At 56.0% G+C, this 20,829-nt stretch overlaps 1 protein-coding gene across 6 annotated transcripts in view; it reads right to left on the minus strand.

Moving 5' to 3' along the window:
- GRIN1 (glutamate ionotropic receptor NMDA type subunit 1) overlaps positions 1–20,829 on the minus strand; it is a 38,503-nt gene that overhangs the window by 3,756 nt on the left and 13,918 nt on the right. For 2 of the 6 annotated variants that reach the window (XM_075519461.1, XM_075519459.1), the window contains exons 4-20: positions 18,678–18,740; positions 17,832–17,932; positions 17,130–17,251; positions 16,432–16,606; positions 14,713–14,857; positions 14,530–14,613; positions 13,230–13,365; positions 12,182–12,309; positions 11,840–12,004; positions 11,385–11,503; positions 10,570–10,682; positions 9,900–10,048; positions 8,947–9,104; positions 8,306–8,467; positions 6,392–6,501; positions 5,080–5,225; positions 2,350–2,460 (exon numbers count right to left, since the gene is read on the minus strand). In XM_075519461.1, the coding sequence (XP_075375576.1) occupies positions 2,350–2,460; positions 5,080–5,225; positions 6,392–6,501; positions 8,306–8,467; positions 8,947–9,104; positions 9,900–10,048; positions 10,570–10,682; positions 11,385–11,503; positions 11,840–12,004; positions 12,182–12,309; positions 13,230–13,365; positions 14,530–14,613; positions 14,713–14,857; positions 16,432–16,606; positions 17,130–17,251; positions 17,832–17,932; positions 18,678–18,740 (2,187 nt within the window). The remainder of the gene's footprint in view (positions 1–2,349; positions 2,461–5,079; positions 5,226–6,391; positions 6,502–8,305; positions 8,468–8,946; positions 9,105–9,899; positions 10,049–10,569; positions 10,683–11,384; positions 11,504–11,839; positions 12,005–12,181; positions 12,310–13,229; positions 13,366–14,529; positions 14,614–14,712; positions 14,858–16,431; positions 16,607–17,129; positions 17,252–17,831; positions 17,933–18,677; positions 18,741–20,829) is intronic. The other 4 variants (XM_075519462.1, XM_075519460.1, XM_075519463.1 and 1 more) reach the window with 3 other exon arrangements.

The following is a 20,829-nucleotide window of genomic DNA, read 5'->3' on the forward strand; positions in this document are numbered from 1 at the left end:
ATGTTGGCCCCACTAGCCTGTTCTTGGCCCAACTAGCCTTGTTCCCTGGGGAACATGTCCTGGGACCCCGGCCACGTCACCCCACGGCAGGCAGAAGACTGTGACAGGCTCCCAGGCAGGGCATCACTGCCCATAGCTGCCTTGCAGATGCAGCTGCCCCCAAAGCGGGGACCATCTTCTGGGATGAGTGGGGCCATCTCCCTCCACAACTCGCCTGTGAGCAACGTGCCAAGAAGAGCACGGCCAGGACCCAAAGCACAGGGAGCCCCATGCCGCGCTGGTCCCCACCAGGAAGGGAAGGGGAGAGTATGGCTCCACTGCTCGCCCAAGGGACCTCTGGTGCAGGTGGCCCCTGGACCTGGTCAGCTCAGGGCATTGGGGTGCTCCTACCCCGGGGCAGAGAGTGCTGTGGAGTGGCGTGGCGTAGGGTGAATGCCACACCACGGAGCAGGATCAGGCCCAGGATGCTTCCCCGAAGAGGGAGCGATGTGGGAGATGCCAGGGGTGCCACACACCAGCTGCCCCATTTTTCCTGGGTTCTCCCCCTCTCCTGTGCCCACTGTGGGCACTGGTCCCCCCAGCTGCCCACTGCACTGTGATGCTCCTGCTCTCCCAGGACAGGACCCCATCGTTTCCTAACCGTGGAGTGGTTCAAACGCAACAGAACGTGGCGGTCTACTCAGGACATGCTGAGGGTCCCCCCAGCAGATCTTTCTGCAATTTTTTTCTCCCCTTTTTTCCGTGCATCCCACCTGTCCCTCCTCCTCCTCGCTCTTCCCACTTTCTCCCCCCTGCACCATCCACCCCATCTCTGTCTCCTCTCCCCCGGTCCGGGCTCAGGCCACCAAGACACAACCTGCAACCTTCCTGCAGAGCTGCTCAGGGGGTGCAGCAGTGGGGAGGGGGGACCCCAGACACGGGGGCATCACTGGGACAAGGTGCCACCCAGGGAGCATGGAGGCCACACAGGAGATGACAGGGACGCCCGTCTTCCCCGTGGGGCACGGGGGATGAGTGGGGAGAGCGTGGCTCCCCCTCCATGCCTGCCAGGCTTCGAGGTGACAGCGAGACGAGCACTTTGTGTGAGACGGTGGCAGCCAAGCCTGGCCGAGGGCTCAGCTGTCCCCGGGGCCGTGTCCCAGGGGTGCACCAGGAGCTTCTCAGGATGGAGCCTGCATTGGTGTCAAAGGCAGCTGCCTCCATTTCGCATACAGAGCCGTGGCCCCGAGACCCCCTGAGATATCGCATGCTGCTCCCCGAGGCACCCCGAGCCTGCGGCCGGGGACGGGCCACCCCGCCGCGGGGGCCGCATCTCCCCGCGCTGCCGCTGTCCCCCCGTCCCCGCCATGCCTCGCGCCTCGGGCAGCCTGGGGGGAAGCCTGCTCTGAGCAACCCTGGGCAGAAACCCACCGGTCGCCCCAGGGAGGCGATTTCGGCAAGCCCATCGCACCGGGAGGTTGGGCACCAAAACGCAGCGGCCGCTGCCGCACGAGACAACAGAGTAGCCACAGTGCAGAGTGTCATACAACAGACGGCAACATGCAGAGGGACACCGGCTCAGTCCGACAGACCAACAGCCCAACCTGACGCTGAAGGGTGTCTGAAGCTCCAGCACGAGCAGACACGTTTGCACATTTGGAAACAGCTGGCTTTAGAGGCAGCAATTTGGAAATTTTCTCTGGTTACGTGAGAGCAGTTTTACTCCGAGGCGGAAAGCACAAGTTTGAACCAAGGTTGGGTCTTTAACAACCTCCTCTTTCAAGCCTTTGTGTCTCTTTTCTAGAGCTGCGTTACTGCTGACGATAACCAGAGACAGCTGTCACTCCTGTGCCGAGGACTACGTCCCGAATGCTAATTGTCACAAACAAAAATCACATGTAGAGAATGTGACACGCATGGCTCTCGGTGAGGTGACACGGTGCCCAAATTAAATTGGGGTGATTGTTTTTAGGCATACAATGACAAACAGGTACAGGAACACTCAGGAACAGAAAAAAAAAAAAAATGTCATCGGTTTCAAGAGGTCAGCACCGGTAAGGTGAGCGAAGCACAGAGAGGAACATCAGAAATCATCCAGGCAAAAAGAAAACAAAAAACAAAACAAAAACTCGGTTGCATCTCCCAACTCATCACAGGACTCCAAGCCACCTCCTGCCTGCCCTCCAGGATCCCAGCATCCTTTCAGGTACACGGGATGGCTGACTCACTGACTCACTGACTGACTGGTGACGAACATGAGCTATGCATGTACACTGGCAGCTTCGGGATGGGTGTGTGGCAGTCGATGGGATGGCAGAAGAGAGAAAGAGAGAGAAAGAGAGAGGGCAGAATTGTTCTTCTTCCTCTTACCGTATCCTTGGAGGACCTACGTCTCTTGAAGCTGGAGGCCAGGGTGGAGGTGATGGACCTAAAAGTGGCTTTCTTTTTAGGGTCAGGTTCTGCTCTACCACTTTTTCTATCCTAAAATGAATATGTATAAGTGATTAGATCTCTAGTGTGTTGTTGGAAACGCTAAATCTATTTGAATACTGCCCCGTGTCATGTCCTTCATTTAGGTGAGAAAGCTACTGGAGGTGTCCTGTCACTCCCAGTCCTCCAAGGGCCTCCGTGACCCACGGCTACAGCACGGCCGCCACACTGCTACAGCTACGGGGCCGGCCTCGCGTCTGAAGCGCTGGAAACCCTCTGGGGAGTAGCCCTGCTCTCCTGGGTGTCTGCGTCCAGGCCGGCACAGCTGACCTCGCTTCCTGGGGATGCTCTGCCTGGCGCCCTGCCCCTCGCTTCCACCGCTAGCCTGGCTGGACCGAGAGGTGAGATGCTGCGCCTACCACTAAAAAAAAAATTGCTCAGGGCCTTTTCTGAGGCTGAATCCTAGTGCCACAAGAGAGAGAGAGGACTGCATTGAAAGAGAAGTCATTGTATGAATATTCTGTAAAAAAATGTATTCAAAAATTTAAATGACGCAGTTGTGCAAAGCCGAACGTGGTTGGTGGTGGTGGTTTTTTTTCCAAAGTAAAACAGGTTAAAAAAAACCAAGGAAACTGGAAGAAAAAGAAAAGGAAAAAAAAAAAAGGAAAAGAAAGGGAGGAAGCAAAGCGTTAGCGCTATGATGTCATCGGGGTCGGGATGAACTCAAAGAGAAACAGAACCGAAAAATGTAGCCATTGGTGTTAGCGAGTCGGACCTGGTTAGCGCAGGCTGGGAGCACCAGCCGCCATGGTGCGGGGGCAGCGAGCCGTGGGGACCGGCCGCGCTCTGCGGCGGGCGCTGAGAACGATTCCTCCCCAATTGCTTTCGTGCCAATGAGTGTGACCTTTCCGACGGGGGACGGAGTGACCAGGTCTGGCTCTGCTACCGCACGGGGGTAACCAAAATGTATCCCGCTGGTGCGTAGAGCATGCTCGGGGATACATTTGCTCCTCCTTCTCAGTTCTCTCTTTTGCGGACATGCACAAACGGAAAGGAAAGCAAGATGAATGGAATGAAATGTCTTTTTCTTCCATGGCATCTCAGGAAATAGCCATGGCAAAACTGTGATCCCAAAAACCATTATTTTTGTTTGTTTGTTTTAACAAATAAATCTTTCCACTTGCCTACCTTCTAGCAATGTACCAGATACTAGTGCTCTGACGTTTCCTCCTGTGGAAAAGTCTTACAATGTCAAACGGCTCTTTACCATGAGGCTGTTTACCCCCACAGGGCAGCATGCTTTGCTCACAGTCCCACAGACTCTGCCCAAGGACCCAGTGCAGTATTTTCTAGAAGGTTGGCAAGTGAAAAATGGCAGTGCGACTAGTGTGCTCTGTCCCAGCAGCCTTAATCCCCTCGGTGCTGCTGCTTTTTGGAAGCAAAGGGGAAAAAAATAAAAAAATAAAAAAAATAGAGAAATGGCTTTTCCGAGACTCTTATCAGTGAACGGAACCCAGCGAGCTCTCAGGATACAGCAGCCCGGCCTCGTGCTTCCCCTCGCTGCTCTCGGGCAGGTCGCCTCCACCCGGGCAGCCCACCCGCACACCCCAGCCAGCGCTGCTCCCACAGGGCCACTGCTCCGGGCTTGTTTTGGGGTCCCCGAGCCTCATTCTCTCTCTTTCATTCACTGGCTCCGCTGCGAACGGCAGTCTCCTTTAGTAGCCTAAAGGATCTCTTTGCTCTTTGAACGCCGGTTTGCTTCCTCAAGGAAGAAAAGCAGCCCCGGCAATTCAGAGAGAGCCTCCAGCTGCCCTAAACTGGGGTTCGGGAGCACCATGGGGCTCAGCCCCAAAAGCAGTGGCGTAAGGGAAGTGTGAGGCTGGTGGCCCACAGACGTGCCCACGGCTCAGGGTCACTGCCAGGCACCACTGACCCTCCCAGGCTCCCCTGCCTGAGTGGCACAGAGGTGTTTCAGGGATGGAAGAAGCTGGGGAGAGCAATGGCCCCACAGAAGGGGCCCGGGGGAGCCTTGGCGCTGATAGGCACCGGCATTGCTGGCTCCCGTGTGGGGAGATGTCCTTGTCTCCAAATGACAAGAGCACGCACCACCTCTTTTTGGAGTCAGTCCTGGGTATGACAAGGCCTACCACACCCCTGGGGAGTGGGCAGGGAGGGGGAGGCGATGGAAACCGTCCCTGGAGCATTTCTCCACCTGAGCCCTGGGCAGGGATGCTCAGTGGCAGCGGATTAACCCTCCCGTCTGCTGGTGAGCGTGGCCGGAGCCGGGCAGCAGGGCAGAGCGCCCGCAAAGGGACCCGCGCCAGCACCACTTGCTCAGCCAGGGCAAGACGTGGCTCCGGCACGTGGTCCCCAGCAGAGCAAAGTCCCCGTCCTGAGCACCGCCGGGGGCATTTGGGCCAGGCCTCTGTCCCGGTTGGAGCTGTGCACGACACGTCCCGGGAGAGACGGCATCGGCCAACGGCAGCTCCTGGGAACAAGGCAGGGGACCTATAGCTTGCTAGGTGCCCAGTAATGCCCGGCTGGAGTTACTGGGGTGCGGGGTGGGGGACAGAGGGCCCCATGCTAATCCACAGCTCTGCATTCACTGATTTGGTGAAGGAATGGAAAACGCACCTGTTGGAGATTTGCTCTAAAAACGGTTTGTCCTACCTGCAGGTTTTTCCTCCACACATTAACGGCCGCAAACGCCAGCTGCATCTGCTTCCTCCGCGCGTCCTTATGCCTTTTGTAAGCTATTTCTATGAATATTAAAAATATCCCGGCAACAATACCTCCAGCCACCAGCATAAACACACCTGAAATAAGCAGGAAAGTTACAGGGGGCAATGGAAATTGCACCATGACACTTCATTTCCTCTGTATCACGCTCAGCAACAGGAGCATCTGCCAACCCAGGGTCCCCCCGGTCCCCCGCCATCCCCCCACAGTCCTGGAGGGGCCGGGGAGGGAACCCAGCAGAGCAGGGCAGGCGCTGCACCTTAGGCACCCGCGGTGATGGGCAGAAAGGTGATGGGGTGCTGGATGTCCTTGCAAGCTCCTGTCGGTCAGGCACAGGGCACCGGCTGTGCTGCAGCGATGCTGGGGGCAGGCGTGGTGCGCTGGGTGCTGCACCGAGCACCAGGGCAGTCCCCGTCCCCTGGGGCTGTAGGGTCGTTTGCACCAGAAACCCAGCTCTGGCGCTCCCATTTGGTTCATCGGGAAGGACAGCCACGCACAGAGCTCTCTGTGCTGTCCTCAGCCGGCTCAACCCTTGGGGCTGATATTTTGGGAGTGGTGTCTTGAGGAGACGGAGAAAAGTGCCCCCTCTCTCAGTGGTTCTGCCCTGGCCCGCGGTGCCAGCGAGGACGGGGTCCCATCGGACACCTCTCATCCCGCATCACCACATTGGCTTGGTGAAGGACTGGCAGCACTGCATCGCTGCAAAGGGAGAGCCTGTCTGGGGGAACTCGCAGTCTTTGCAAAAGAGGGACCAAGAAAACCCCTCTCTGTATCGATTATCCTCCTCCTGCCCCCTGCCCGCTGCCCAGGGCCAGCCGGGACAGGCTCCTCAGGGCTGGGGGCTGCCCCTCGCCGCCAGCTCCCTCCTGCAGCAGGGTCCTCGCTTGCCTCCGCGGCCACTCTCGCCTCCCCCGAGGTGCTGCTCCCCTCTCTCTGCCTTGGCGACAGCTCTGATTTCACTGTGACAGCCGCAGTTTGGCCAGAGCAGAGGGAGGGGAGCAATGTTCAAAGCAGGACAGCCCCACTGATGAGAAAGCCACCCCAGGGAATGTGGGGAAAGCTTCGCAGAGCTGTTTCAGACAAGGTGGGATTGGAGCCAAACACATCAGCCTCCCAGCGCTAGGAAAGCACAAACCCAGAAGAAGCAGAGCTTTGGCCCAAGAGGAGAGCCCTGGAGAGGAGAATGTCTTGAGCGAAAGCAGGCTACCCAGCGAAGAGGAAGAAAGAGGTTTGCAGAACAAACCTGCCATATTTTCAAAGGTGAGTGTTGCTGGGGCATTGCTACGGGAATCACACTCTTGATACCTCACCCAAGTCTTGTCCAAATCCTCCATGAAGCCGTTCTCGTGGGACCTGAAAGCACAAGGAGACAGGACAGAGTAGTCACTGGGGACCAGCCACAGGCAGCTGGGACACATACTCTTTGTGCGTTCGTGCCCTCCGTCCTAGGACTCTGCACTTGTCTGCAGCCTACAAACACACGAATGAAGATGCGTGTGTGTGTGTGGGTGTGCGCACGCCTGGCTGACTGCATACGCACGCACACGCATGTGCTTGTATGGCTTCTGTGTAGAGAGCGTCTGCAGTGGGTGTCCATACTACGTGTGTCGGCATGCTGCCCTGCGCACAGCCAGTGCTGCACGGGCCACGTGCAGCGGGTGCGAGCAGGCATCCACAGCTGCCTGGTGCCACTGCCCCGTGTCTGAGAGCTGGAGAGCTGGCCGGCTGCTGCCAAAAAGAGCCATGTGGAAGCTCAGTTGCCATGGGGAGGGATGGAGCTGATGGGTGTAGGCAGGGCTCGGAGAGTGTGCTCAGAGGGAGGCTGCAGGTAGCTGACACGAACCACGTCCCCAGTGCCCTCCTGCACAATCGCCCCATCTGCCAGGGCCACTTGGGAGCTCAGGCAATGCTGGACCCCAATCCTGTCTGGTGACCACCAGCACCCTGCAGATCAGGGCAGGGGAATAACTGCTGCCTGGCAGCTCCCTGCTGTGCATGGCGAGGGCTGGAACTCCCCAACAACCTGCTGTCAAAGCTTGGGAGGAAACAAGCCATGTCCCCGCCGCGCCTATCTCTGCCTGAACAGCTAGTGGGAATGGAGGTGGGCACAGAGCACACGTCCCACCATGGATCCCACTGCACTTTCCTCCCTCTTGGGCACATCCCCACTGCCTTCCTGGGCCACCTGTAGCCCTGGGCTGCCCCATCCTCTCCCAGGAGGACACCAAAGGCTCCTGCTGCCTCTCCAGGCTTCTCACAGTCCTGTCCCAAATCCCATCTGTCCCGCTGCCACCCATCCCCATGGTAAGACCACCCCATAGACGGGGTCCCATGGCTCCCTACGTTATCCTGGGTCCTGTCTGTGTCTTCCACATCCTGCCCATCCTCTCTCTCAGGCCTTTTATCTCCACATCTTGGGCAGGACCCTGATGGCTTCTGACCCTGTCTCTCTATAAAATTAATCTCACATGTCCCCCTCCCTGCACTTGCTGCTTCCCAGCTGCCTGTTTCTCCATCACCACATTCCTCTGTCTGCAACGAGTGTGGAATTTCCAAACTAATACAAGGAAATCCCTTTTTACCCATAATATCAGACTGACTTGTGGCACCCCATGCTGCAGTCTCTGCTGGTATAAAAGCCTTAGTTGGACTCAAAAGGGGTCCTGACATATCTCTGCCTAACACGAATAGCCAGAGTTGAAAGAAAAACCCGTGGAAGATCAAGCCAGGGCAGCGCAATGCTATCGGCCAGGCCGAGCTCGCAGGGAGAAGTGGGGAGATGGCAGCACCCCTGCCTGCTGCTGCAGCCCGTGCCCTGCTCACAGGGACCTGCTGCTGGATGGCCCCAGGGCTGCTGTCTGCCAGCTTTGCCTATGCTCCTGCAGCCGAGCACAGCTCCTGCTGCCTGCCCTGCTCTGCTCTGCCCTCCCACCAGCTCCGTGCTGCTCCCCGGCCCTGCGAGCCGGAGCTGGGGCTGCGGGTGCCCACCCCAGTCACTCAGGCACATCCCCTTCATCAGGAGTGACACAGCAGCCCCCAGAGCCCCTGTCCCTGCAGGGGGTTTGGAGGGTGGGTGGCAGCGCCTGGCACGAGGCTACTTGCGTGCTAACACATGCAGCATTTGGGGCAAGCCCCATGCCGAGAGCTGTGTACGGACTTGAGGATGGCCAGGGAGACGTTCTGCTTCCACGGGCTGTCCTTGCGCATCCCAATCCCGAAGCCAGAGCGGAAGAAAAGCTCCCCCGTCGTCACCAGGTCACACTTCTGGGAGGCCTCGAACTCCAGCACCGCTGAGTCCCAGATGAAGGCATGGAGCTTGCTGGATACCGGGAGAGGACGGACAGGTAAGGCTGGGCAGCCCAGCTTGTCTGCAGCCGCTGTGGGAGCAGTGGGGGTGCTCCCAGCCGTAATTTAAACACTGATTAGCATCACCCTCCTCCCAGAAGGGTTTGTCTATGTACTGCTGGGAGGCAAAAGACTTGGCAAAATTTTGGAGGAGGAGCGTGAGGGGTTTATGTGGGATTTGAAGCCACCCAGCCTTGCACAGAAGCAACCGCATAGGCCAGAAAGGGAGGCCATGGCCTGGGCCAGGGCCAGGACTCTGACTGTGCCTTTCCCCACAGAGACCTTGTGCTCTCCATCCAGAGACCTGGCTTGCACTGGGACTAGGCAGGTCCCATCAAATCATGCTTTGCCTGCAGCTCCCTCCAGGTTTGCATCAGCCCTGCTTGCTCCACCAAACTGCACCCCCCCAAAGCTCTTCCCAGCATGGCGAGACAAGGTGCTGGTCCCACTCACTTGTCCCTCACTGCCTGGATGGCTTCGGCAGCGCTCTCATAGTTGTGCTTCTCCATGTGCCGGTACATGGTGCTCAGCTCCACCTGCCGTCGGAAGTAGATGTCCACCGAGCTCTGCTTCACCGTGGCATAGATGAACTTATCAGAGGGGTTGCGCAGCTGAAAGGCAAGGGCAGGGCTCCTATTTCTTCTGTCCTTCATCAACCAAACTGGCTCACCCCAAAGCTGTGTTTCCTAATTTCCCATCCCCTTCAGGGACCTGTTTCCCAGAGAAGACCTTGACCTCCTCAGCGGAGCTGAAGATGCCATGGGGCAGTAGATGCCATTGGCAGTGGATGCTCTGGGACCATGGTGGTGGGGCAGGGGATGCTATGGGACAGGGACACTGTGGCACTGAGGATGCAGGAGGCCTGTGGATGCCATGGGGCTGGCAGTGCCGTGGGCAGAGAGTGAGGGATGCTGTGGGTCGGTGCTACTGTGGGGTACATTCCTGCGTGCCTGGGCTGATAAGCTGTGGCTGTGTCCTTGCCAGAGTAGGAAAAGGGTTTGAGGCATGCTGGTATCTGCTGAGAGTATTGACTGCACCGCAGGGACAATTTCATTAGTTATAACTCATCCATAATGAATCGTTTCCTCGTTGGTTAGTGCAGGCTCTCCAGGAACTGGCAGGCAGTTTGCCTGGGTACGCGCTATTTCTGGACAAGGTTTTCCCTGCTGATCCCTGTGTCTGTCCATTCCCACCCAGCACAGGGGCTCAGACCCGCCAGCGACAGCCTGAGGCAGAGCTACCTGGGGCTCGACCCCCTCACTGGCACAGACCCACAACTATGTTAAAGCAGGGCTCCAGGTACTACAAGCCGTATTATATGAGCCAGGAGATACCCGCTGAAGGCATCTCCTGCTTCTCTGCCCAGAGGTGGGCAGGAAAAGGGAAAGCAAGCGAGAGGTCATTACCCGGGGGTCGTTGATGCCCGTAATTCTCTCCTCAGGCCGGTCTAACACCAGGAAGGCTGCCAGGTTGGCAGTGTATGAAGCCACAATGATCATAGCAAAGCCAGCCCACACCATGCCAAGAATACGGGCAGAGAAACTCCGGGGAGCACCTGGAGGGAGAGAGGCAAGATCAGACTGGCATGACAAGGGCTTGACTTAGTCACCAAAGCCATGTCCATCCCACACAAGACTGATGGCAGCTGAAGAGGTGCCCCATCTATCTGCTCTGCCAACAGCCATGCAAGGAGCTCCTGCATTGCCCACACCAAGATAAACTCATGCCTCCTTCCAGGGCATGATGTGTCTCACCCTGAGCAGAAGGGCAACCCTGGGCAGGAGAAGCAGCCCAAGAAGGACCCGTTTCCCATCACTGATGGTGAGAGGTGGCAGCATCGTCCGCATGGGGAGTGCCACATGCCGAGCATCACCAAATCCCCCACCAGCCCACTCCAGGGAAGGCTCAGGGAATGAGGGGTGTACCCGTTTGCTGAATGGTCACCTGAGGGCATCAGCTGTTGCACAGAAAGGAGACAGTGGAAGAGGGCATGAGCTTCTCCCCCAGCCTGGTGTGCCCCCCACCTCAGGGCCAAGGCCACAGGGCAGAGCAGCCCCACTGCGTGCTGCAACGCACCTTCTCCGATGCCGGAGTTCAGCAGTACTCCCCAGGAGAACCACATGGCCGAGGAGAGGGTCAGGGCATCTTCCTCCTCCTCCTCGCTGTTCACTTTGAACCGGCCAAACGGGCTGGAAAACAAGACAGAAAGCTCTTCTCATATCCCTTATCCTGGTTCCCAGGCCTCTCTGCTGTGCCCTAAGTGTCCTGATCATCCCTACGTCACTCATCCCTACAGACTGTGCCTATGTCCCAAACAGCTCTTCACCCCTGATGTCCCACTGCCTTGCATGTCCCTTCTGCTGATCTGCAACCCTGTCCAGCTCACACTGGTACTGGTCCCATCACGCTTCTCTCCGGGCCACAAAGATCATCTGATCCTGGCCATCTCCAGCCTTGCCCACTGCAACATGGAGGGCTCCCTGCAGATTAACTGAAAAAGGCTCTGGGCACAGGGCTAATGGGGGGGACAGGCTCCCTGCCCTTCAGAGGAGCTGCCTTGGGGTCAAAGAAGGGAACTAACTCAGAGCCCAGGAGCTGACGGTCCCCTTGGTCAGGCATCAGCATGGCACCTGGTCTGACAGGCACGTTCCCACATATCCAGGTGCCAAGTACCCCACATATCCATATCTCTCAGGTTAGCAGCAGCCAGAGAGGCCAGGAGCCTCAGGCCAGGGCTGGTAGGGCAGAGAAAGCGGGTTTAGCTCCTGCGAGAGACCTCCTGAAGGGCTGCAGGACTGTGGCTGAGCAAGACACTGTGGGAGCCCGGGGGACGGTTCCCAGGAGCACCTCCCTGTCCCCTCCAGCCCTTGGGTGACCCAAAGCACACTCACCTGAATCGGTCTAAGAGGTACAACATCACTGCCACCACGTGCACAGACAGCCCGACCAGCAGCCAAAGCGTGCTCTGGAAAGGCTGCATGAACGAGTCCAAGGTGCTGCGGGGGATTTCCTAGCACACAGGAGAGAGGTGAACAGCACTGGCACCCATCGTGCCTGCACCTTGCCTGCCTAGCTGGACTCACAAGGGCCCCTGCCCTGCTCTGAGCTCCTCCTGCTCTGCAACACAGGAAGGCTCAGGGTGGCTGAGACAAGACCCAGCATTAAAACCAGCAACCTGGAGGCTGGCATCCCACGGCAAAAGCTGGGATTTGCAGCGGCTGCCCTGGGGTGGGCAGGGGGCTGCAGCGGGGGGAGCTGGGCACGGTGCAGGCATGGTGTGTGTCTGCAAGCTGGGGAGCAAGGGGCACCTCCCCTGTTCTACAAAACATCCCATCCCAGCCCATACCTTCTTCACAAGGATGGTGAGGCCCTGGTACTTGAAGGGCTTGGAGAACTCAATGTACTGTGCCCGCTCATTGTTGATGGTGAGGGGAGCCACGATCATGTCCGCTTGGCCGCTCAGCAGCTCCCCCATCATCCCGTTCCACTCCTTCTTGTTGCTGTTGTTAACCTGCCAGAGAGCCAGCGCAGGATCAGCCCACTGCCCTGACACCTGTCCCCCACCAGCCACGGCCCCCGCACACATGGCAGGCGCCCTGCACTGCCCTCCCACCCCACCCCTGCTCCGGAGAAGGGCCTGGGGGTGTTCGATACAGGCAAAGAGATATCACAGGCTGCCCGAACTCACCCGTTCTTGGGTACCAAATTTACCATCAGCTACCAGGTGAACCTCGTAGGTGAAGTTCATCACCCCTGCCAGCCGGATGAGCAGGTCGATGCAGAAGCCGTAGCAGCAGAGTGCCACGGTGGGGCGGCCTGTGGGTGGGAGAAAATGGGGGGGACGAGTGGAGGCAGCCCTTTGCCAGGGACCCCATGCAGGATCCATGGCTGTCCCCCACAAGAGCAGCCACCTGCATGGCTCTGGTTTCATATGAGATATAATCACGTTATTCAGGCAGGGCCATCCGCCTTGACCACCTTCTCCCACTGCCTCCGTCCCCTATGGGTGCTGGCAAGCTGGGGGCAAAGGGGTGTCTTTCATTCGCTATGTCCCAGTTGAGGTGGGCTGAGAGTTGGTGCTACTGACCCACTGTAGGGGACGGAGAAGGCTTGGTGCATGCAGGCTGTGCTGGAGGAGTGCTGACGTGAACCATCAGGTTGAACACAGCCCGGGACACAACTCGGGGCTGAGGGGCGAGCTGTGCACAGGGAAGCATGATGGGCCAAGGGATGCACTTCAGGCAGATTTGGGCAAGCCTGGCATTGCTAAGCAGCTCACACCCCACTAGGTGCGCACTCCTAATCCTGAAACAGGCTTGCCATAATAAAATGGTTTGAAACTGGTGTTGTTAGTACCAGTGCAGCAGGTGCTAATGTGCCTTGGGGTTCTTGCTTCTGCTTGAGATCAAGGCAAAGAGAACTGGAGCATGTCAGGAGAGACATGGGATGCAATCCCCCAGAACAGCCCTGGAGCCCCCCCCAGAAGAGACAGCGGGAAAGTCATCGTTGGGGTCAAAAAACTGAATCCCCGTGCCCGGTTACAGCACAGCACTACTGTGGGGCTGAACTGATGGGGGAGCATTTGGGGGCTGAATGTGCTGTCACCTTTCTGTTCCTCATCCTCTGGGCCTCCTGTGCGATTGAGCACCCTCCCTGGGGACCCCTTCTTGCGACAGCAGTCTTCATCGGCTGGGTGGGCTGGGGGAGCCACTGCACTCACCACCAGACTGAGTTACCTGGGATGGTCTCGTTGGGTCCAGTGCAAAAGACCTTTTTCACAGGGTCTCCATTGATGGTGAATTCTTCCCTGCACGTCCCATCTGCTTGCGTGGGCTTCACATACACAAAGGGCTCTTGGTGGATCGTCACGATCTGCGGGTGAAGCACAAACACCTGCTTGTCTCCGTTCCCCTCCAGAGCTATCTCCCCCTGGGTGGGGAGCGGGGCTGCCCTCTTTATGCAATCATGGCCAAAATGCCATGGTGCCCTCCTCAGCTGCCATCTCAGCACGTGAGACCACTCAGCCCAGCAGCGGGACCTGGCTTTGACATGGGGAACATTTGCTTTCCCTGCACCCAAGATGAGGAACAGCCATATCAGCATCCTCCTTCGCGTGGCACTTTCACCTCAACCTCAAAGCCTTTCATACCCCTCTCCCTAGCAGCAGGCTGAGAGCCACCGCGTAACCAGGATTAGTGCCCTGAACGGTGCTCTAGACACTGTCACACTGCCCCAAGCTAATGCAGATATTTCAGTCCTGCCCTGGACCTCTTCAGTAAAATAGCATCCCAATGGATGCAGGAAAGGGCTCACTGCTGGTGGGAATGTGTGATTTCCCTTGCCTGGGCAGTAGGACAAATGAACGGTCATACTGGAAAGACTGGCATGCCCAGGATCCAGTCACTAAAGTGGCTGCTGGGTTACACTTCAGGGAAAGGCATGAGAAGCAAAGCAAGAGTGGAGGAACCTTCTCCCAGTGTCACCTCCAGCTTCTGGCCATCAGCTCTTCAGGGATTTCCTGAGCCCAACATTGCAGCCACCAGTCCACCCACACTCCGCTAGCTTGTTTAATCTCCTTTTGAACCTGTTTCCTTCTGGCCTCTGCACTGTCTAGCAGCAACGGACTCCAGAACTGGACTATGCCTTGGCCAAAGGAGCCCATCCTTGTATTTCCTGCAAACCTGTGCCGGGTGCCCTCTGGCTCCCAAGCCATGAGGAATGGTGAACACCTTATCCCTCCGTCCTTTCTCTGCTGTTCTCTCTCATACCCCCTTTCCAGCTGTCTCTTTCCAAACCAAAGGACGCCTGCCACCCTATCTAGTTTGTCTCCAGCTGGAAGTTGTGCTCTAGCTCTGAACACTGTACCTTCCAGTACCTTCTCTAAGTTGTTCTGCTGTCCTCTCCAAGATGGCAGGTGCCCTGGGTTTGAAAGTGCTGCTGACAGTTGCAGAGGCAGCAGTGGAAGTGGGAGGCAGATAAAGTCACAGCCCTGCATGCTGAGGAGATCTGCCACCACCTAATGCCATTTGCTGTTACCTTCAACTTGGTCGACATCTGATAGCCTTGAGGCTTCTCCGTTTCTCCCCCTGGCCAGATAATCTTCCGGTCATTGGTCAAGACCTGCGATCAGTCCCAGAGGAAGGAGATAGAAATGAGGCCATAGGTAGACACCCCAGTGCACACATCCCTCCTACCCAACCTGTCGAGGCCTGTACGTACGTGGCTGCCATTGTAAATCCCAACTTGGACCAGTTTCCGATTCTGCAGGTTCATGATGCTGTAGTTGGCAAACTTCCTGTCCCCGTCCTCATTGAATTCCACCCGTCCAGTGACACCCTCTGAGTACTTGGAGGACATCAACACCCTATGGAGAGAAACACAGCGGGCCAACCTAGAAAATCTGCTGTGGCCATTGGGACACCTAAGAAGGCATCAGAAAGGCAAATGCTTTCTCTCAGTTGCCTGCCATATGCCCACTACCCTATAGAAGTCCAGTCAAGGCTACCTATGGTCTGTTCATAGCCCTGTGGTCATCCCCTCCTGATGGATGGAGTCAGTTTCCTGAATGTTGCACTACCACATCTGTTGTCATTGCCCCTTGTTTTCCACCAGATCAGTCCCATTCCCTTAAGGAATGATCTGTCCCACAGCACCCAAGGACACCTTCCTCTGGGGGTATATTGGGAGCTCTGTCCATGCCACCGCTCCTGGTGCTTCTGTCTGGCACCAGCCCATCACAGCCTGGGTAGTGCCCCAGGCATGCGCATACACCACCAAGGGGAGAAACAGCCCCCCAGCCCTGGAAAGATGATAGTGAAGACACAGAAAGATTGCCTGAGCCACTTGCAGTGCACCACAGAGAACAACTTCGAATAGCTCGTGCCAAAGATGGTGTCACTGCAGAGGATGCCAGAAACTTTTCTACAATTATCTCCAGGCTTTGCAGGTCCTGTGCTCAACAGAACCCAGATCTACAGAAGGAGCATCCCACAGACACCACGACCATGTCTGCAGAGAGCAACCCCTGGCACAAGATCCCACTGCCAAAAGCCACACCCTGGTGCCAGGTTGCATGCTGCAGAGAGCAGCCCACCCGCATGGGGAGCCATGCTGCAAAGGGAATTGCTGCTTTACCAAGATCCAGCCTGCAGAAGAGGCCCCTGTGGCTCCAGTATCTGCAGTGACACAGCACAAAACCCCATGCAGCACAAAGACTGGGTTCTGGGAAGCGCATGCAGCATCTGCCGATCACACTGCCCAGGGCAGCGAGATCCAACATGCGCATGCTCTGATCTGCTGAGACCCCACCAACCAAAACCAAAGCACCAGTATTTGCTACAGCAGAGAGCAAGCCTGTCCCATGCATGGACATCTCTCACCCCCAAGTCTTCCTTGCAGCACAATGACCCATGCTGCAGCCCTGAAACATTCAGCAAGAAATGTGTTCGCAGCACTGAGCTCTGATTTGACAGAAATATCCCCCTACCTTGATTTGGCAGAAAACCCCCTTTCTCCCCTCTTCCACCCACAGAATTAAGATCCAGTCCAGAGGAGATCATCCCTCCATGGCCCCAAATCTCTTCCTCCTGGAGTTGTTCCCTGCCCACACTGATCCCAGCTGCCAAAGCATTGCCCAGCAGAGTGTGGGTTGGCATGGACCGAATTGGTGCCGGGCACCAGGATGATGCCTAAACAGCCTGGACGAACTGGGGGCCAATGCCTGAGCCCGTGTCCTGGCTAGTTTTCTAGGACACATGTAGCCCTCACATCTGAATCATGCAGGAGAGTCCAAGCAGTCCTGTGCCACATGCCTCATAGCTTCAGTGACAGATACTCTGAACAAAGCTACCACGCTGCCCTTTTCCACATGCTCCCACCTTTTCTGGCTCTCCCCCAGCAGGTCCTCTGCTCCCTCCAGCAGGACCCTTCCCCAAATACCTCTTGAAAAGGGGTCCCGTCTTCCAGATGTTGGTGTTGCCCACGCAGCCCCGCGGCGGGTCTGTGATATTCTCCTTCTCAAACAAGTCATGCACGGCCTGGGCCACCACTGCGACAGCGTCGCTGATGTGGGCTGACTCGTTCTTCCCGTTGATGAGCTGCAAACCGATCACTCCTGCCGCGAGCAGAGGGGAGAAGCCATGTCAGCAGGGCACACTGGTTGCTCTGACGTTACTCTCACGTGCAGGGCTTGGGGTCCAGCAAGCACACGTTTATAGGGCTGAGGACCCCTCAGATGCAGCTGGGGAGTTGTCTGAGCTTCAGGCAGGGGCAGGCAGGTCGAGCGTCTGCAGCGGCGCTGGACTGGCACCGTCCTGCCTGCTAGATAGGGACTGGGGACAGCTACGCTGACTGCTGACACCCCATGCTCCATCCCCATCCTCTTGCCCAAGCCTTTCCCCCAGGTGATGGTGAGCTGGGTTTGGGGCTTGGCAGCATGGCAAAGGCTGCTGCCTCCCCATGCGGGCAGAGACAGTGGAGAGCAACGTGTGGGACCCTCCACTCACTCAGGACCACCATGGCATCGCGTTTCCCCAGCCCAAGGGGTCCCTGGGAGGGCAGGTGCCCTCGTCCCAGCTCCGAGCCGGCTCCTCCGAGCCTGGCCGACAGCAGGACGGGCACCTCCGGTGGGTGCCTACCATCAGGGGCGTAACGCAGGGCATTGCCCGATATCTCCCGTTCCCCCACCAGCCACACGTAGCCGGAGCCCGTCATATTGAGCATGGCTGCTGATCTGTACACCGTGGCCGCATCATCCTCACTGCAACGAGAAGAAGGGAACGGCAATGTGGCTCCAGGTGCCGGACGGCCCCTTTTCTCCTGTATCGGACCTCAAGGGGGTGGCAGAGCCAGGGAAAACACAACCCCAGGCAGCCCTCCTCTGATAACTGGTTCTTCGGGGCAATGGCTGATTCCTTGATGAAATGGGAACCTTTCTGTCAGCTTCATCTAATCCCACAGCACCCAGCACTGCTGAGCATCTGCATATCTGGCCCATTCCTTATTGCTCACCATCTATAGGCATGGGGGCAATAAGACTCCCCTCCTTCACAGGTGGATCAGGATACATCATCAGTAACTATTGCTGCTTCTGCAGCTGCTAACACTTTGTGGGACAGGCAGACGTCTCAACCATGCTCATAATTGCAAGCTCCCTGGCTAGCAGCACGCACAACACAGCATCCACCAGCCTGGGACACGGGGCTTTTTGTGGGTTTTCTCCCACGCTCCTTGAAAAGATGACATGCCACACATCTGCACTGACTCCAGTGCTGGGCAGCGATGCAAAGGGGAGAGTGAGGAACTCAGAGCAGGGAGGGGACGGGATGGCTCTGCCTTACCTGGCAGAAAGGATGATGACGCGAGCCTCCAGCTCCTTAGCCTCCAGCAGCAGCGACGTCACATTTTTGGTTCCGGGGTCAAACTGAAGCACTTTCTCAGCCTGTGATTGGTGTGAGCAAAGCTGGTTAGTGCAGGAGCCCCAGGACTGCTTGTGAGAGCCATGCTATCTAGAAAAGGGTCAAGAGAATTCATTAAACTGCACAAAAGTCTGCTAAATAAGATTGGTTATAGCTACTTTTTTCTTTTTTCTTTTCTTTTCTTTCTTTTCTTTCTTTCCTTCCTTCCTTTCTCTTTTAAGATTTTGGCTTTTTGGGTTTTTTTTGCACTGTGCATGCAAACTGAAGTCAATCAAGACCCAAAAAGAGGCGTGCATTGTACAGGAAAGAGAAAAAGGCTTTGAAATGCAATTGAAAACTCAAACGAGTGTTGTTTTTCAAAAACATGGGAAATGAAAAAAACATATTGCACAGGGTTAACCTTTGGGAGTAAAAGTGAGCAACTTACACCAAGGAACCATTTCCTTTGGGGAGGAAAGGGGGTTGGTTCAACTTTTCAAAAAAAAAAAAAAAAAACTTGCAAGTTAATTACTGGTTCACATGCATGTTTCAAAAAGAAATCCTTCCAGGGTCAGCTGGCTAGGTTTCCATTCTCAAGTCCAAACCAAACTATCTCAACATAAAAACGTGCTACCAAGAAACATAGTCATGGATCTTTTTTTTTTTCTTTCTTTTCTTTTCTTTTTTTCTCTTTCTCTTTTTTTTTCTTTTTTATTTTTCTGGTGGCTGTGGCTATTTTTCATTTGCTAGTTAGGTTGGTGGGCGGCGTGCATTTCCATGCATATATACCTTGGGTCCTCGCTTGTTGTCATAGGAAAGTTGGTCGAGGTTTTCATAGTTCCTTTTTTTACTCTGATGAATAATGTGCACAGAGAAAATATGTAGACACAGAAGAATATTATAAACAGTTGAAAATGACGTGTAGTAAAGCAATCCAACATCCACCTCCTCCTCCACTGTTTGCTAAAGGGTCTCTATAACGCTGGAGCTCGCAAAAACCACTATCAGGAGAGAGTGCCTCAGCTCTCACGGGAGCGTCAGGGTGCAAAGCCGTATCGGTTAGAGCAAGCCTGAGTGTCACAGCTGTTGCGATGCAGTTGCATTTCCCTTGTGGGACTGGGGAATTCTTCAGCAAGAAATTTTTATCTTAAACTCAGAAACAATCTACGCATCTCTAAGGGCCTAAGTGGTGGGATTTCCATGGAATTACTGTGGAAGTAAAGGACAAAATGTTGTGTACGGAAAGTGCTGGATAAACGCAAACTGTTACAGTTAATAGTATTAGCATTACTACCATCACTATTATCATTACAATCCTGTTCACCCTAAGAGTTCACAGCAAATGAGGTGTCTCAGCTGAACTTCTCACCTCCTGCAAGGAGGAAGCAGCTTTTTGGAGCTCTGTTGCTGTCCAAAAGAGAAAGAAAAAGCTTGCTACGTCCCATGTTGGCTCAAAGCGTGGCAATATGAAGCAATGGTGATCATGGGATGACATTGCAGCTTTTACCTGGTGCTTGGGGAGGGCCGAGGGCACCTCATGGCTCTGCAGCACACGGGTGGCCCTCGGAGGTGTAGCTGCTGGAGACCACAGTGCCCATAACCTGGCCCTATGTGTGACTAGTGGGGTTCACTGCTTGGTGGTCTCCGTGCTGCTGGCCGGAGCATCACACCTGGACTAGGGGCAGGTGGCTTAGCATGCACTGACCCTGCAGGTAACGGACTGGAGCAGAGGGCCTGCTCCCCTCCTTGTCTCCTGCCTGAGCCACTTCTGCTGCTCAGCCCCAAAGGAGCCAGGGGCATAAACCTACGTCTGGAGGCTTCCCCTCCTCCAGGCAGCGTGCTGAGGGCTGACAGCCTCTGCTCTCAGAAGCCTTGACCCTGCAGCAGCGTGCACAGAGCCCCGTGGATCTTCCTGGGAGCAGCCCCTGCGGTCATGCCAATAACATCAACCTGACAGTGCCTGCAGGATAGTGCTTGGCAGGTTTTGGTAGGACATCGTCTGACCTCTTCCTCTCGGCCCCGTCCCACCCCAGCTGGGCATCCCTGATCTGTGTGTATGGGGTACGGGACACGGCTCTATTCCGATCTCCATTTCGCAGCATCTTATGGCAATGGCAACGGATTCCTGCCAGGAACCCGACCCTTTGCACCCCAGTAATGAAAGGGTTCATGTTCCCAGGTTGTTCCTTAGGCAGCCAGGTTTGATCTCTGCATCTTGCTTTCCAAACTGAATAGCTTGTCTCTTCCTGAGCACTCAGACCAGTCTGTGGCAGGACATTTTGCCAGGTCTCCTTTCTGTGCAGCTGTGTGATCTTTCCTTTCTTCTCCTTGGACACAGCCTGGCGGGTTTTCCATTGCTCAAAGAAGTTGGGTCCTTGTGAGGAAAAGTATCTTGAGGAGGCAAAATCTACTCGGAGCCCAGGTCTGCCTTCACTTATGATGATGTCCACGGCAGAGATTTCTGCAATGGCTTCTTAGAGTCTGGGCAGATTGCAGTGAGACCTGGAGTAACAGCTGCCTCCAGGGAGAGCAGAGCCGCAGCAGCAGGACAGCATGAATATGCTCCAGTGAAGAGACATTGGCCCCTTTTCCTCAGGCACCATCAATTTAGCTGGAAACTTGGTCATCCGTCTTGCAGTCTCCAGCCACGAATCGCCTTGTGTGCCCGGGATGTGCTGGTGCCTCAACACAAGCTGGTCAGCAAAGTGAAGCAGCGACTTGGGTGCAGCAAAGGTGCATCAAGGTGCATCAGGACCTGATGGCACCTGATAACCTCTGTCTCCCCCAGTCCCCATCTCTATTGCCAGAACTAGACCAGTAATGACTCCTCTCTTTCCACTTTTTCCATGTGGTCCTGCAGTACTTCCCTGCTCCTCAGCCCACGCAGACACCTACAAATTCAAAATTCACTTTTGACCATGTTCTCCAGCATTCACTCAAA

The sequence above is a fragment of the Mycteria americana genome, chromosome 17, assembly GCF_035582795.1.
Source record: "Mycteria americana isolate JAX WOST 10 ecotype Jacksonville Zoo and Gardens chromosome 17, USCA_MyAme_1.0, whole genome shotgun sequence".
NCBI classification, from domain to species: domain Eukaryota; kingdom Metazoa; phylum Chordata; class Aves; order Ciconiiformes; family Ciconiidae; genus Mycteria; species Mycteria americana.